This window comes from Seriola lalandi, unplaced genomic scaffold (genome assembly GCF_002814215.2).
Source record: "Seriola lalandi dorsalis isolate HSWRI2012SDOR001 ecotype SW California unplaced genomic scaffold, Sedor1 jcf7180002054887, whole genome shotgun sequence".
NCBI lineage: Eukaryota > Metazoa > Chordata > Actinopteri > Carangiformes > Carangidae > Seriola > Seriola lalandi.
The window spans coordinates 1,723,783-1,737,256 of NW_019525439.1; the positions used below are offsets into that span (position 1 = coordinate 1,723,783).

At 39.9% G+C, this 13,474-nt stretch overlaps 1 protein-coding gene across 1 annotated transcript in view; it reads left to right on the plus strand.

Moving 5' to 3' along the window:
• The window catches only part of crybg2 (crystallin beta-gamma domain containing 2), a 43,053-nt gene extending 30,792 nt beyond the window's left edge, over positions 1 to 12,261 (plus strand). Inside the window, exons 7-24 of the mRNA XM_023429094.2 lie at positions 33 to 80; positions 1,753 to 1,871; positions 3,975 to 4,173; positions 5,260 to 5,399; positions 5,508 to 5,634; positions 5,769 to 5,804; positions 5,948 to 6,087; positions 6,253 to 6,379; positions 7,657 to 7,811; positions 7,904 to 8,030; positions 8,129 to 8,161; positions 8,746 to 8,858; positions 8,999 to 9,128; positions 9,221 to 9,360; positions 9,676 to 9,799; positions 10,341 to 10,499; positions 10,656 to 10,815; positions 11,150 to 12,261. Of these exons, the coding sequence (XP_023284862.2) occupies positions 33 to 80; positions 1,753 to 1,871; positions 3,975 to 4,173; positions 5,260 to 5,399; positions 5,508 to 5,634; positions 5,769 to 5,804; positions 5,948 to 6,087; positions 6,253 to 6,379; positions 7,657 to 7,811; positions 7,904 to 8,030; positions 8,129 to 8,161; positions 8,746 to 8,858; positions 8,999 to 9,128; positions 9,221 to 9,360; positions 9,676 to 9,799; positions 10,341 to 10,499; positions 10,656 to 10,815; positions 11,150 to 11,238 (2,166 nt within the window). The 3' untranslated portion in view covers positions 11,239 to 12,261. The remainder of the gene's footprint in view (positions 1 to 32; positions 81 to 1,752; positions 1,872 to 3,974; positions 4,174 to 5,259; positions 5,400 to 5,507; positions 5,635 to 5,768; positions 5,805 to 5,947; positions 6,088 to 6,252; positions 6,380 to 7,656; positions 7,812 to 7,903; positions 8,031 to 8,128; positions 8,162 to 8,745; positions 8,859 to 8,998; positions 9,129 to 9,220; positions 9,361 to 9,675; positions 9,800 to 10,340; positions 10,500 to 10,655; positions 10,816 to 11,149) is intronic.
• The last annotated feature ends 1,213 nt before the right edge of the window (positions 12,262 to 13,474 follow it).

Genomic DNA, 13,474 nt, shown 5'->3' on the forward strand with positions numbered 1-13,474 from the left:
TTTGCTAAAATATATTTTCTCTTTATCCATAGCTGACTAAAGAGAAGGAGCATGGGAAGCTCAATCCTCGTCCCGGAAAGGTGAGTCTTGACAACAACACACAGCCTTGAGTACAAGTAATCTTCAACCACATGCTGCTGAGATAAATGCACATTCAAAGCTGACAGCTGACAGTAGTATAATCACTGTGAAGGCTGTGTTACTGTGGAATTTGCTGCAACACAGGCTAGATAAACAGTCACTTTATTTTCTCGTGCCACAGGCAGCACACATTCATTTAAAGGTCCCATATTGTACAAAGTACAAATGTATTTTTTTGATTACAAAGCAGGTCTAGGTTCTATATTAATACTGTGAAAGTATCAAAGTGCTCAGTCCACAGAGACATGCTCAGAGCCTCTCTTGTGATTGGTCCAGAGAGAAGCCTGAGAGAGGAGATGTACAACTACATCTGGATGGTTTTGTTGCTTAAAACCACATATATATCTTTTCATGGATATCAAAAAAAAAAAAAAAAATCAATAAAACACTGTGAAAGTGTAAAACATGGGACCTTTTAAGAGTCTGACGTTAGAATTCAGTTCAAAGTACCGATGTGTCTAAATACAGCCTCACAGACCCACTTGTGTGACTGCAAAACAATACACAAAAGAATACGAGTGGCACTTTTTAGTCATTATCTTTTACACAAACAGCAGCAGTATATCATAAATGTAGTTGTAAAGTAGTTTATACTAGCAACCTGCAAAGATGTTACCAGAGTTTTGTTGTGAATCTCAGTGTAATCCGACATGCTCTTACCCATCCATGCACAGAATACGTTTACTTAAGGGGGAAAAAGACATTGATACGAAGCTTTCACTTTACTGAGCTTTTCTTCGGGTTAGCACGTGGCCTCTTACATAACTGCGATTTCATAACCATTTTTCAGTAGAAGTAGGAGACTTGTCTGGTTAAACCCTTTGTTTCCCACCAGATAACCAAAGACGTCATAAGACATTTTCATTAAAATTTCAGGCTGTGATTGATGGCAATAAAACAGCATACCTGCCACATGTGTCTGTTCCAAGTTGGACACATATATTAACAACATTTAAATGTCAGGCCTGCTCCTGCATGCAGCAGCAGAGCTCTTCATTTTCTCACTGAGGTCGTCCACGAAGGATTTGGAGCACTGGAGGTGGAGCTGACATTTAGGTTTACCTACTGGGTAATATTCCATGCTGCAGGGCCTCAAACCAGAATAGATGAAACAAATCTGTGCTGTAGATGTGAACAGGTTTCTTAAATAAGATAGTGTACTCAGATTGAACCCTAAGTAACAATGGAAGAGTAAATAAAGATATGCTGGTATATATATGTATTTTATTGTCTTTGTGCAAAATTGACGATATTCAGGAATGAATGCTACTTTGCAATCCTGCTACCTTACCTGTTACTGTTTACCTTGTACTGTTGTTGTCTTTAGGGGATAAGCATTAAATATAGGAGTTATGCTTGAATATGAACCTGGATATATTGTTGTGTATATTGCAGTAGTACAGGTTGACCTCTTGCTTGCTATCGTATCATTCTCACTGCCCAAGTAATTGGCTTCTTATATTAAGAGTGACTTTCTAATCAACATATTTAATTAGATAGACGTTTCCTTTTGCAGACGTTTAGATCTGATGGTCTTAAAGAAATGGAAAATGTCTTATCACACCTGTGTTGTAAATGATCTACGCTGACATCTGTCTGTGTTTTCTTTAGATGTACATTTTTGATCGCCCGGGGATGTGCGGCCAGAGGATCGAGGTGCGCAGTGATGTCATCGATGCTACGCCCTGGGAGCTGCAGGAGACCATCTCCATCAGGGTCATCAGAGGAGGGTGAGTGTTTGACTTGCAAGCCCACTGTCCATGCTTACAACACATTTGCTATTCCAATTCTTCCCTTAAACAGTGTAGCTGTGTCAACACTAATTCAACATTTCATGTGTAAGCAGGAGAAAGCCTTGTTTCTTCTTTCGAAAGTTAGATAGTCTTGTTTCTGACTGTTTTGAGTATAATCACTATATACTTAAAACCTTACTTAGACTTAGTATGTAATAGGGATTCACACATCTTGTCTGGAGTCAATTTTAAGTGTAGCAGCACATTTAGATAAGCGTGCTTCATATATGATCCACAACCACAAGCCACAATTAGTCCACAATTAGTACAGATGTGAGGATGTTAAACATAATTGCAACACAACAATCTGCAGCCAAAGTTAAACAATTTGTTTGTCACTTTCAGCTGGTAGTATGTAGAACTGTCACCATTTATAGCAGTAAACAAACAGGTCTGTTTTGCTCATGCCACCCCCCACATACTTGGCATCACATTAAACCTGAAGCCTCCTAAAATCTACCTAATTGCAAAGGTAGATAGAGATAGATGAGATTTCCGCACCTTGTCCTTCTAGAAATGTGAGGTGTGTAATTATACAGTGGTTTTTCCAAATAAACCCCTCTCTCTCTCTCTCGCTCTCGCTCTCGCTCTCTCTCTCTCTCTCTCTCTCTCGCTCTCTCTCTCTCTCCGGATATACTCGTATATCATGAAAACAAAACTGCTATTGATGCCGTGTTGACATGCAAATGCCATCAATAGCTGAAACACCCACACGCAAGCTTAAACACACTCTCTGCTCTCAGATGTGGAATGTTTTACCGAACGCAGCCAACAGTGTGAACACGCAGAGACGCTGATGGCACTGCTCTGACCTGTACACACAGCAGGCTTGACATATTACAATGAGTTAATTATAATGTCAGCTCAAGCATCACACATTGAACCACTGCCCAAACCGCAGCTAATGCTGTAATTAAAGCGTTATGTAAGTGGCATTTGTATCCCATTAATCCTTGATTTAAATTAAGATCTACTTTCTTTTATCAAGAGATTACTTCAGTCAAGCAGCACAACGAGTACTAAGAATGGTTTGAAGGTACTTGTACTTTACATATGAATACTTTCTACTCTGCCACAGTTCAGAATGAAATGTTGTACTTTTAATCCTCTACATTTAGTTGACAGCTTCAGTTACTTTACAGGTTACCATTTTACATACAAAACAATGGATCAACTTATAAAATAGAAAGCATTATTAAAGCAAAATAAAACATTTTTTTCACATGATCCCTTATAAAAAATAATTCAAAAAGAGCATTATTTAGTTTGCGCGCAGTCATGTTCCAGATGTTTCATCAAAGAGGGATTTCTCCTGTAAACCTCTTGAGGTACTATTTTGCCGCCACTTTGCTCGCGGCCAAGTTACAGTTATGGGATCATCCTAACAGTTACACAGCTGGAGAAGAGCCACAAAGTCTGAACTAGCTGATGTTACACAACAATATGTGTCTTAAGTTTGCCAACATAAGCTAACCGCAAACTTTTGGTCATACAAGAACAAGTATGGTTACAGCTGTGAAGCCCTTGAGTGCATTGAACTGGTCAGTGGTGTGTTTTATTGTTTAGTAATTTCACTTTTCATTTTTTGAGATGGAGACAGTTTGAGTTTGACTTTAAATTAATTGTTTGACACCCAATGAAGGAAAAATTTCCCCTTTTAGAGATGAAAGGGAAGTCCAAAAAAAGAATACAAATTTGTTACTAGCTCATGTTAATAAGCTTTGACATTATGAATATGGGAGTTTTACTTGTTACTGAGTCATTTTCAATTGTTGTATTAGTAGTTTTACGTGAGGAAAGGATATGAGTACTTCCTCCACCCCTGAGCAGCACAAGCATGTTGCTTTGGCTAAGTTTCCTCCCTGTCTTCTTCATCTTTGCATGTGTTCTTTAACCTCCTCTCCTCTCCTCTCCTCTCCTCTCCACTCCTCTCCTCTCCTCTCATTATTTGCATTGACAGGGTCTATGAATTCTGCATTCAAACACATGCCCAGAGCACTGTAACCTCTATGTCTCTCATTGTCCTCCTCTCGTCCCTAGATGGGTGCTGTATGAGAAACCCAACTTCAAAGGGGAGAAAATCGCCTTGGATGAGGGAGACATTGAGCTCACCTACCCCTTCAACCCTCCAGAGGAGCACCTACAGAACGGACAGGAGGAGGGAGAAACAAATGGTGAGCAGACAGAGACCAAACCAGCGAGGAGGTTCATCATCGGATCTATACGGAGAGCTGTCAGGGTAAGACCAGTTCAGTTCACTCTGTTGTTTTTGGGTGTTGTCCTAAATTGTTGTCACACACCGTGAGCTAAGATCTGAGGGTGATGATAAAATACAGTGGAAATTTTTATTTTTAGGCTCTAGTGTAATGTCCTGTCTGAATAGTTCTCATAGATGTTCTGTATATCGTAGTCCTTCAATGACTGTCTGTTCCTGCACTTAATAGCTCCATCTAGTGTCACAAATAACTACGACAACCTGTTCATCCTTTTTTTTTTTTTGCAAATGTATACCCAAATATACCCAAATTACCAAACACCAAATGTTCCATTTGTCCGAAATGGTCAATACCTTTCCATCTACTTCAACAACATTTGACAGCTCTTATGTATTACTGCAAAGCAGAATTGATATATAATGCAAGACCTCTAAGAGCTCATACATTTCAATTAGACTACATTCATATGATCTTCAACTTTGGCTGAAATTGAAATGAGAACATTTTTTTGTGTGTGTGTGTCTTTTTTTAATCAAAATTGAATATACAGACTTATTTCAATACTTTGTTTTACAACAGATGTAATCAGACCATCAGCCAGGGCAGTATACTGGCCAGCATTAGCTTATCGCAGATATGTCAGTAGGAAAACATCAAACACTAAAGTTGTAGACACACTTGAGATAGTTTAGAAATGGTAATACCATTATGTGCAAATGTATGTTTTACAGCATACCGAAAAATATATTTCTACATACATGATCAACATATCATCTTCTCAGCTGTTCAACAAATATCAGTATCAGCCTCAAAAATCTTTTAACAGTATCAGAATATATAATAACTTATTGGATTTAGTTGTTTTCTAAAACTATTTTTGTGCATTATGGAGTGTAGTAGCAGGTTTTATTATCTGTTTTGAAATCTTGATGGTGACAGGATCATTTTTGTTCACATTTTGGATTATTATGTGTGGCGTTAACTGGGTATATAGTTCCCTCAGAGGCAGCTGCAGGACATGATTTCTCAGTTCCTTCAGGACTGCAGCATAACAGCCTGTTGTCTCCTCCACCACATGACATTAATGGATGCTCTCTGTCCTCCCTCAGGACTACAGCGTCCCAGAAATCAGTCTTTTCCCAGAAGAAAACGCTGAGGGGAAGAAGGTCATCTTCAGAGACACTTCTGATGATGCCAGGATTTTTGGCTTCCCCGTTAAGGCCAACTCTATCATCATTAACGCCGGGCTGTGAGTTATGAATTATGAGTTATGAGTTGTGAGGAAATGCTGGCTTTTTCTGCTATTAATAATTTATTTCAGTTAGTTTGAAAAACTACCTTTTTTTTTACCTCTCAGCTGGCTTGTGTACGGACAGCCCTTCTTCCAGGGAGTACCACGTGTCCTGGAGGTGGGGGGGTACTCCAACCCTGCAGCGTGGGGGGTGGAACAAGCCTATGTGGGATCATTGCATCCGCTCAAAGTAGTAAGTGGCACAGCACAGTGCGCTGCTTATGAGTACTAACAAGTTTCTCCACTTATGTTCTATGTAAAAGAAACATCACTTTATTGCTAACATTGTGTGAATGTATTTGTCTGTTTGTTTGTTTTTTACCACAGGGTGAACCAAGAGTGGAAAACGTGAGCGAACCAAAGGTAAGAAAGTGTTGTTACACTATTATTATATATGTTTTCACTTTTATTGAGCTCGCTTATCTAATAGTGATATGAATGACACCTTTGACACTTGAAAAGTTTATCAGTGTGTCCTGATTGTGATTGCCACTCTGTGTCTGCAGATGGTGATCTACGACAAGCCGTACTTCTCTGGGAAATCAAGGACCATAACGGCTAACATGAAAGACTTCATGACCAGGACAGACAGACAGCAGAGTGTGTTTATGTACAGTGTTGGTTCGCTTAAAGTACTTGGAGGAATGTAAGTGCTGCTTTCTAATGTTTGTATTCACCAGTAAATGAATAAACAACCTAAATAGTACTGCTGCGCAATTTAGGTAGGGGCTAATACATGAGGCAGAAAGCCAATGACAATCAGCTCAGATATGAGTGCTTTTTAACCCTTTGCCTGCTTCTGTGACTGCAGCTGGGTGGGCTACGAGAAGGAGGGTTTCCGAGGTCACCAGTACTTGCTAGAGGAGGGAGAGTACCACGACTGGAGGGTGTGGGGAGGCCGTGACGCTGAGCTGCGCTCTGTTAGGGTGATACGAGCAGTAAGTTTGTGTGTTAATAAGTAAAAATCTAATCTTTTTAAATCCTCTATTAAATAGCAAACTACAGGAATAATGGTCTGGAGATTGTTCATGCATTCATTAATTATATTCATTATATTATTAAAGTTTTGTTTGTCCTTTCGACTCCTCTCATATTGTATAAAGTGAGATTTCCATGTCTTCTTTGATTAAAAAGAAGTTCTATATTAATACTGTATCGAAGTATCAAAGTACTCAGTCCACAGAGAAACACACATAACTCATTTTCAGAAACTGAACCTTAAAACAAATAACTTCTGTTACTTTGTGATGTCACAACAACGCAGCCCCAAGCCCAGCCCACTTGCACCCACCATCCAACCTTGCAGGATTTGGTTTCTCTGAGTGTTTACCAGATATCAATCACTCAGAAAGCAGTCAGCCAATCAGAAGAGAGGCTCAGAGCCTCCTCTCTTCTGATTGCCTCACTGTTACTAAAGCTCCAGAGAGAGGAGATGTAAAACTACACTGAGATGGTTTTTGGTTCTTAAAACCACAAATATATCTTCTTATGGATATCAAAACTTCATAAAACATATACAAGTGTAAAATATGGGACCTTTAATAACCTTGTTGTATAACACACTGGTACGTGCATCATTAAAGTCTTATCTAATCTAAAAAGTGACTTTGTTCTCCCCTCTGATGAATGAATGGCCTTTGTAATTCTGATACTGAGTGCCAGAAGTTTAATCGAGGCAAGCAGCAGATGTCTTTCTGGACGGTATCACAATAATCCCAGGACATCAGAGTTATATTTCTAATTCCGATTTATTACCTCAGGACCATTTAAACTTTGCACAATGCAGTAATGAATGAATAATGGCAGGAATGTCTTGCAACATCAATTATTTGAAGAAAGTTCAAACATTCTTAAAGAAGGCATCTGATTAATGTGTAAATCCTGTCTTATCTGAATAGAATAGCAAAATCACCATACAGTACATATGTGGTTTAAGTAGTATTTTGGTAAGTGCACACACCCCCCCCCCCTTCAACATACTTGCAAGTTAAAAAATGAGGCACATAAACACAGATGATTTTGGCATTGTCAAAAATATGACTCTCATCAGAATACATGATCTTACTTCAGCTGGAATTGCTTGGATTTTTTTTTCTCCCTCCAGTTGCGTTAAAGTTGAGGTAAAAGATAGATGTTCCCACACTGCCCCTTAATTTCATTTACTGGGGGCTTTAGTGTAATTTGGGTAAACTCACCCGTCTTCTTGCTCCTGCAGGACCTGACAGACCCGTTGATGGTGATGTTTGAACAGCTAGAAGAAGATCAGGAGGGAATGCAGGAGAACACATTCGAGGTGACTGAGGCCATTCCTGATGTCGAGCTGTTTGGGTACAAAACCTCCACCCGCTCCATCCAAGTACTCAGCGGGGCGTAAGTACACTCCATTCACCACTGTTGTAACATGGGGGATTAAAGTGGCACTGTAATACAATAATCAGCTAATTGTGTGTTTTTCCTTCCAGATGGATCGCCTACTCTCATGTGGACTTCTCCGGGGACCAGTACATCTTAGAGAAAGGGTTCTACAATAACTGCGCTGACTGGGGCTCTCAGGACACTCGCATCTGCTCAGTGCAGCCCATCCTGCTGGTGAGGACCACTGTGAACAGGAGGACGACACAATCCTATCAGCAAGATCTGATGAGCGTTATACGTTACTCACATCCTTGTTTTTTGTCTGTTTTTAGGCTCCAGGTGACAGCACCAGGTCCAGGAGTGAGGTGAATATATTGTCTTTACATTCCCAGTTTTATGTTGTTTAATGCGCCTCAATCAAGTTCTCCATTATGCTTTCCATCTAACATACGGTACATCTGATCCACAGTTTTATCTCACTTTTAGATAAGATATTTGGCGTGCTGGACTTGCTACTGAGTTCAGAGAAAATGTGACAAGATTAAAGAGAGAAAAAAGGCAGGGTTTGCTAACACAGATGCACACACACATCATCCAAAGCCCAAATGTTGAACTTGAAACTTTTGGCTCGAGCTGATTCTTCTGCACTTTCCTCATGAAGGGAAAACCCCATTTGCACGGAACACGTCATGAAACTGGACTTATTGTTTCCACCCGAAAGGGGCCTTTTTTTTTTTTTTTTTTAATCTTGAATGTGAAATATTAAATAGAAAGTACAGTACACTGCATTGTAAAAAAAAAAAAAAAAAAAGGAAAGTAAAAACCCTCTAATCAGCGATTACAAGGCTGCAATAAAAAAATAAAGATAAAATTAGCTGGAAGAATCAAAGCTCTAAGGCATTAAATGTGCTGATCTCTCACTTCACTGTTCTTCCCTTCTTTCTGTCAGATAATACTATACTCTGAGCCAGATTTTCAGGGCGAGTGCCACATCTTTGACCGCAACCAGGATGAAGTGTCAGAAAAATACATCATCAAGTCCTGCCGAGTGGTGGGAGGAAGGTAAGGAACCATAACCTAAGCATTGAGACGGGGAATAAAGGGAAAAACAAGTCTGAAATACACAGAAGCAAAGAGAGATGTGGGAAAAGGTGATTGAATACAAAACATAATAATAATAATTCAAATTCTCTGTGTTTCAGCTGGGTGGTCTACGACAATCAGCAGTACTCTGGGACCATGTATGTCCTATCTGAAGGGGACTACCCCAATTTAACCAGCATGGGATGCCCCCCCAACTACACTGTCCGTTCTGTCAAGGTCGTACCAATGGTGAGAAAGCTCTCATATACTTCAGAACAACGCTTTGTATTCTCTCCTTTGTCTTGCTCTAAACTTCCGTCTCCCCCTCCTTTCCCGTCTAGACATTCTCAGTTCCCTCCATCTCCCTGTTTGGCCTCGAGTGTCTGGAGGGCCGAGAGATCACCACGGAGAACGAGATCCTCAACATGGCCGAAGAGGGTTTGAACAACCACATCCTGTCTGTCAGAGTCAACAGCGGCTGGTTCGTGTTCGGCTCTTTGTCTTTGTGTGTTTTGGGGAGAGTGTTTGGCAAAGTGCTGTTTGTGTGTTTGCATTTGGAAAAGTGTATTTGCACTTGTCACACATGTCACAAAGTAACTTTCTTGTTTTCCTCATGAGCGGCAGCTTTTCATGTTTTTATGACACTAAGGTCATTGAAACAAACTACATGGACAGTGGTCATCTGATCCAACTGAGTTAAACAACACTAAAATGCTTGTTTTGGTCGCCTTCCTGTTTCATGTGACAGTCAAGCCACAAAACACAGTCTTTAAGTTTTGTTTCTCCTCCTTTGCAGTTGGGTGATATGTGAACACAACAACTACAGGGGGCGCCAGTTCCTTCTGGAATCAATTGAAATCACCAACTGGCCAAAGTTCAGCTCACTACAAACTATTGGCTCAATGTATCCAGTCAGACAGGTTTGTTAAGAAGTCTTCTTTACCACTTCAGTACACAACTAAAAGGCATGAATTGAACCATAACACTTGGTTATAACACCACAGTGTGAAATGCCGTCTATAGTAGTACAGCAGTAGATGACACTGAAAACCTGTAGAGTAAATTCTCCTTGTCCTTTTTGGGAGATATTAAGTTTTCTCATATATTTACATGATAGGATGTATCTATGGGTAGGGTGGTGTTGAGCCTCCCCTGGACAGAGTAGGTGGCTGGATAACCAAAAAGAAAAGGCCACATCCATCCTTTCATCAGTAGAAAAACCTAATTTATAAACTTAATCAGAAGAGAATGTGTCAGTAAAACAGTGAAGGAGTTATCAGTTTCACACTTTTACAGCACTTAATTAACATCTCTAAGCAAAACTGACACGATAACTGTTTCCATAACACCGCCTCCTTAAAGGGGTGGAAATGATTTAGATTTTATAAAAAAAAAAGACTACATTTCTGAAATTTCCAAACAGAGTCTTTAATAACATTGTCGGTACTTTGCCTCCTGCAGAAGCGCCAGTTCTTCCACATCAAGAACAAAGAGAGCGGTCACTTCATGTCCGTGCAGGGCGGTGTGGAGGAGATGAAGTCAGGGCGAGTGGTGGCGACCGCAGAGGTGGAGCCGATGAGCGACATCTGGTTCTATCAGGACGGCCTCATCAAGAACAAGGTAATGCGTCATCATCATCATGCAGCTTGTGATGATCTGATGATCATCTTGCAAAACACCAAAAACCTGAACTGGATTTTTCTAAGTCCTCTGGGCTTGTCTGATCATGCTCTGTCTCTGTGTGTGTGTGTGTGTGTGTTTGTGTGTCCTCTGTAGTTGTCCCCAACCATGAGTCTTCAGGTGATGGGTAACGTAGAGCCGGCAGCCAAGGTGGTTATGTGGACAGAGACTCGGCAGCCCGTCCAGACCTGGACGGCCAAGATGAGAGGCCTCATCACGAGCCTTACCTTCGCTGGCATGGTCCTGGATGTCAAAGGTGTGAACAAGGGGGAGAAAATATTTATTTTATCGCAGGCTTCCTTAGATATTCTTAATGTGAAGGCAAAGTTGTGAGATTAATTAAGTTGCCTTTTCAGAATAAGAGCTGGTATTTGATAGGATTCCTCTTGTGAAAAATCTTTGTAGCTGCTCCACATATAGTCTCCTGAATCACGTTAACTGATATATCTTAAATTTGAGACTTTATTAAGAAGATTAAAATAATGTTGGGTTTTATGAATATTTATATCGCTTTTACTTTGTTGATGATTGCTTCAGTGTTACCATGATGGCTGTAACTCTTTTAACAACATTATTTTCCTTTTCTTTAGGTGGCAAAACGTACGACAAGGAGCACGTGGTGATAATGCCGGAGAATGACGAGAGGCCGAGCCAGCAGTGGGAGATAGTGTTGCTATAAAAATCTCATCTTCTTCTTTACTCAGCTTTCCTAAGTAGTAATAATATCCCTTCAACACTCTGAGAACTGCTGCCACTGCCTTATGATGTAACTTATATCAGTGCCTGTAATATTTTCTTTACTCTGAACTCCATGATCGTATCACTGTAAACATTCAAGGCCTGAAAAAAGCTGCAGCAGACGGTTCGATGCTTTGCAAACTTTTGTGTTTCTGTTCGTTTGTACTCTTGTAATCAAACGATTCCATTTTCTCCAAGTCAGTGAAAGACTTTATGTCTGCAAGGACTCCAACAAAGAGAACTGTAAGTGCCTTTACCTGCTACAGCGGCTGGTGTCATCACAGGAGTTGGACCACAAGCAAGATTCAATGTATTTCTGAGGATGTACTGAGTTACTGTATACAGTACACGCCCAGCACGGACAGACCCGTTCCATTGTATCCAGTGATCAAAGGGATGGTTTGACCTACTCCACGACTTTGACCTTTATCTGATCCCTTGTCAACAATTTGGGTATTCAGACACGAGTTTCCTTGTTTGAATGATTCCAGGCTCATGCAAATTCTCTGACTGTAGAAGCAGCTGTAGTTTTTGTTTACAATGGAGCAAACCAAGTTTTAATTGCTTCCTGGAGAGAACACCACGTGGCTGCCAGTGCTTTATACAGACAGTGGAAAAATGAAGCCAAAAGAATGTGCAGTATGCAAAAATGTGCATTATGCTTTTTAAAAAAAAAAAAGATTTATATATAAATATATATGTATCACTGTCTGTTTTATGGGAAGTGTTGCAGTTATGTAAACAGTCTATTACATTACATGCTGCAGTGCAATGAAAGGGGATGTATGTGTCCAGTGTCTGTCATGTTACTCTGTCTCTTGTTGTATTTTTGTTGTCAGAATCTGTACCTGCATCAGCTGTATGTTTAATATTTGATACTAAAGACATAATGTCTATTGTGATGTAAAAGGGAGTGGTGTTAAGATATCGAAAACAAAAATAAATGATGTTAAATTAAAACAAAGCTTATTGATTGACTGCAAAATAGTCTAAATAATATTTTTGTATCATTATGGGAAAAGACATCTTGTTTCCACTCTTTCGAAAATCCACCCCCCAAAAATCCAACTTCGTGCAAATACAGCATCACAATGTTTCCTCTCAGTGCTGGAAAAAGGACGTGTATGTGTATTCTGGCTTAAATTGACTATTTTCATCATTTATTTCAAATATTTACTCGGGCTGTGTTTCATTCATACCTCCCCTCACTGCATTCATCCATTCATACTCTCACCCATTCAGTTTCATGACTGTTTTGTGTGTCTTTATGGGCTACACCAAGCCATTTAACAAAGACAGCATGCAAGATGGAAAACAACCACTCTTACTCTTTTATTTATATTCTTTTCTGTAATCAGAGTTTAAGTTTTATTTTCTTTTATCAAGTATCTTTTCAGACCTTCTCCGATTTTTATCATCAGTGTGTATTGTTGTATTGGGATGTTCAGCACCTAGAATGGGTGACACCATCACACTCACAGAGATTCATCTGCCTCACTACTCACACTTTTATTTCAAGCACTTTACCTCTCTCGCTATCAGTTCACACTCTTTTTATTCTTCCTTTTTTACTTTGTCACCACACACTGGGCTACGTGTGCAAGCTTTCCCATCATCCACTGCTTCTCTTAGCTGAAGAAAAGGTAAACCATCGTACCTATTTGTTTTTTCTCTCTGCTGTCATTGCAGTCTGTGCTGGTTCACAGCTTCATCTCTTATTCTTCAACTGATGCTTTCACGACATCCACAGCACTTTCACGTTTTTAACTTCATCCAGTACCTGCATTTAAACCTTTTTTTTAGGGCATTTTTGCCTTTATTGTTATAGGACAGTCAGAGAGAGACAGGAAAGTCAGGAAAGACATGGTACTCTTAGTATTTGTGTTTTGTGTTTATAACTGTGACAGTATTTCATGTCAGCGACTCTAGATTTTCTTCAGAAAATATTTCCTTTTCTAGTTAAAGATTGTGCTTTGTTGAGCATATAGTGGTAAATCTTAAGTTAATACGACCAAAAGCTAAAAGCTGCAGATCAGCTTTGTTTGTAATAACCACACAGGTCTCATATTTCACTGAGCTCTGCAGTGAATGGCAGGTAGCAGCTGAGCAGCACAGAGGACAGATCAAAACCATGAGAGGAACATATTTGTTCAGTGGTTTCGTCATGCTCAGTTAGC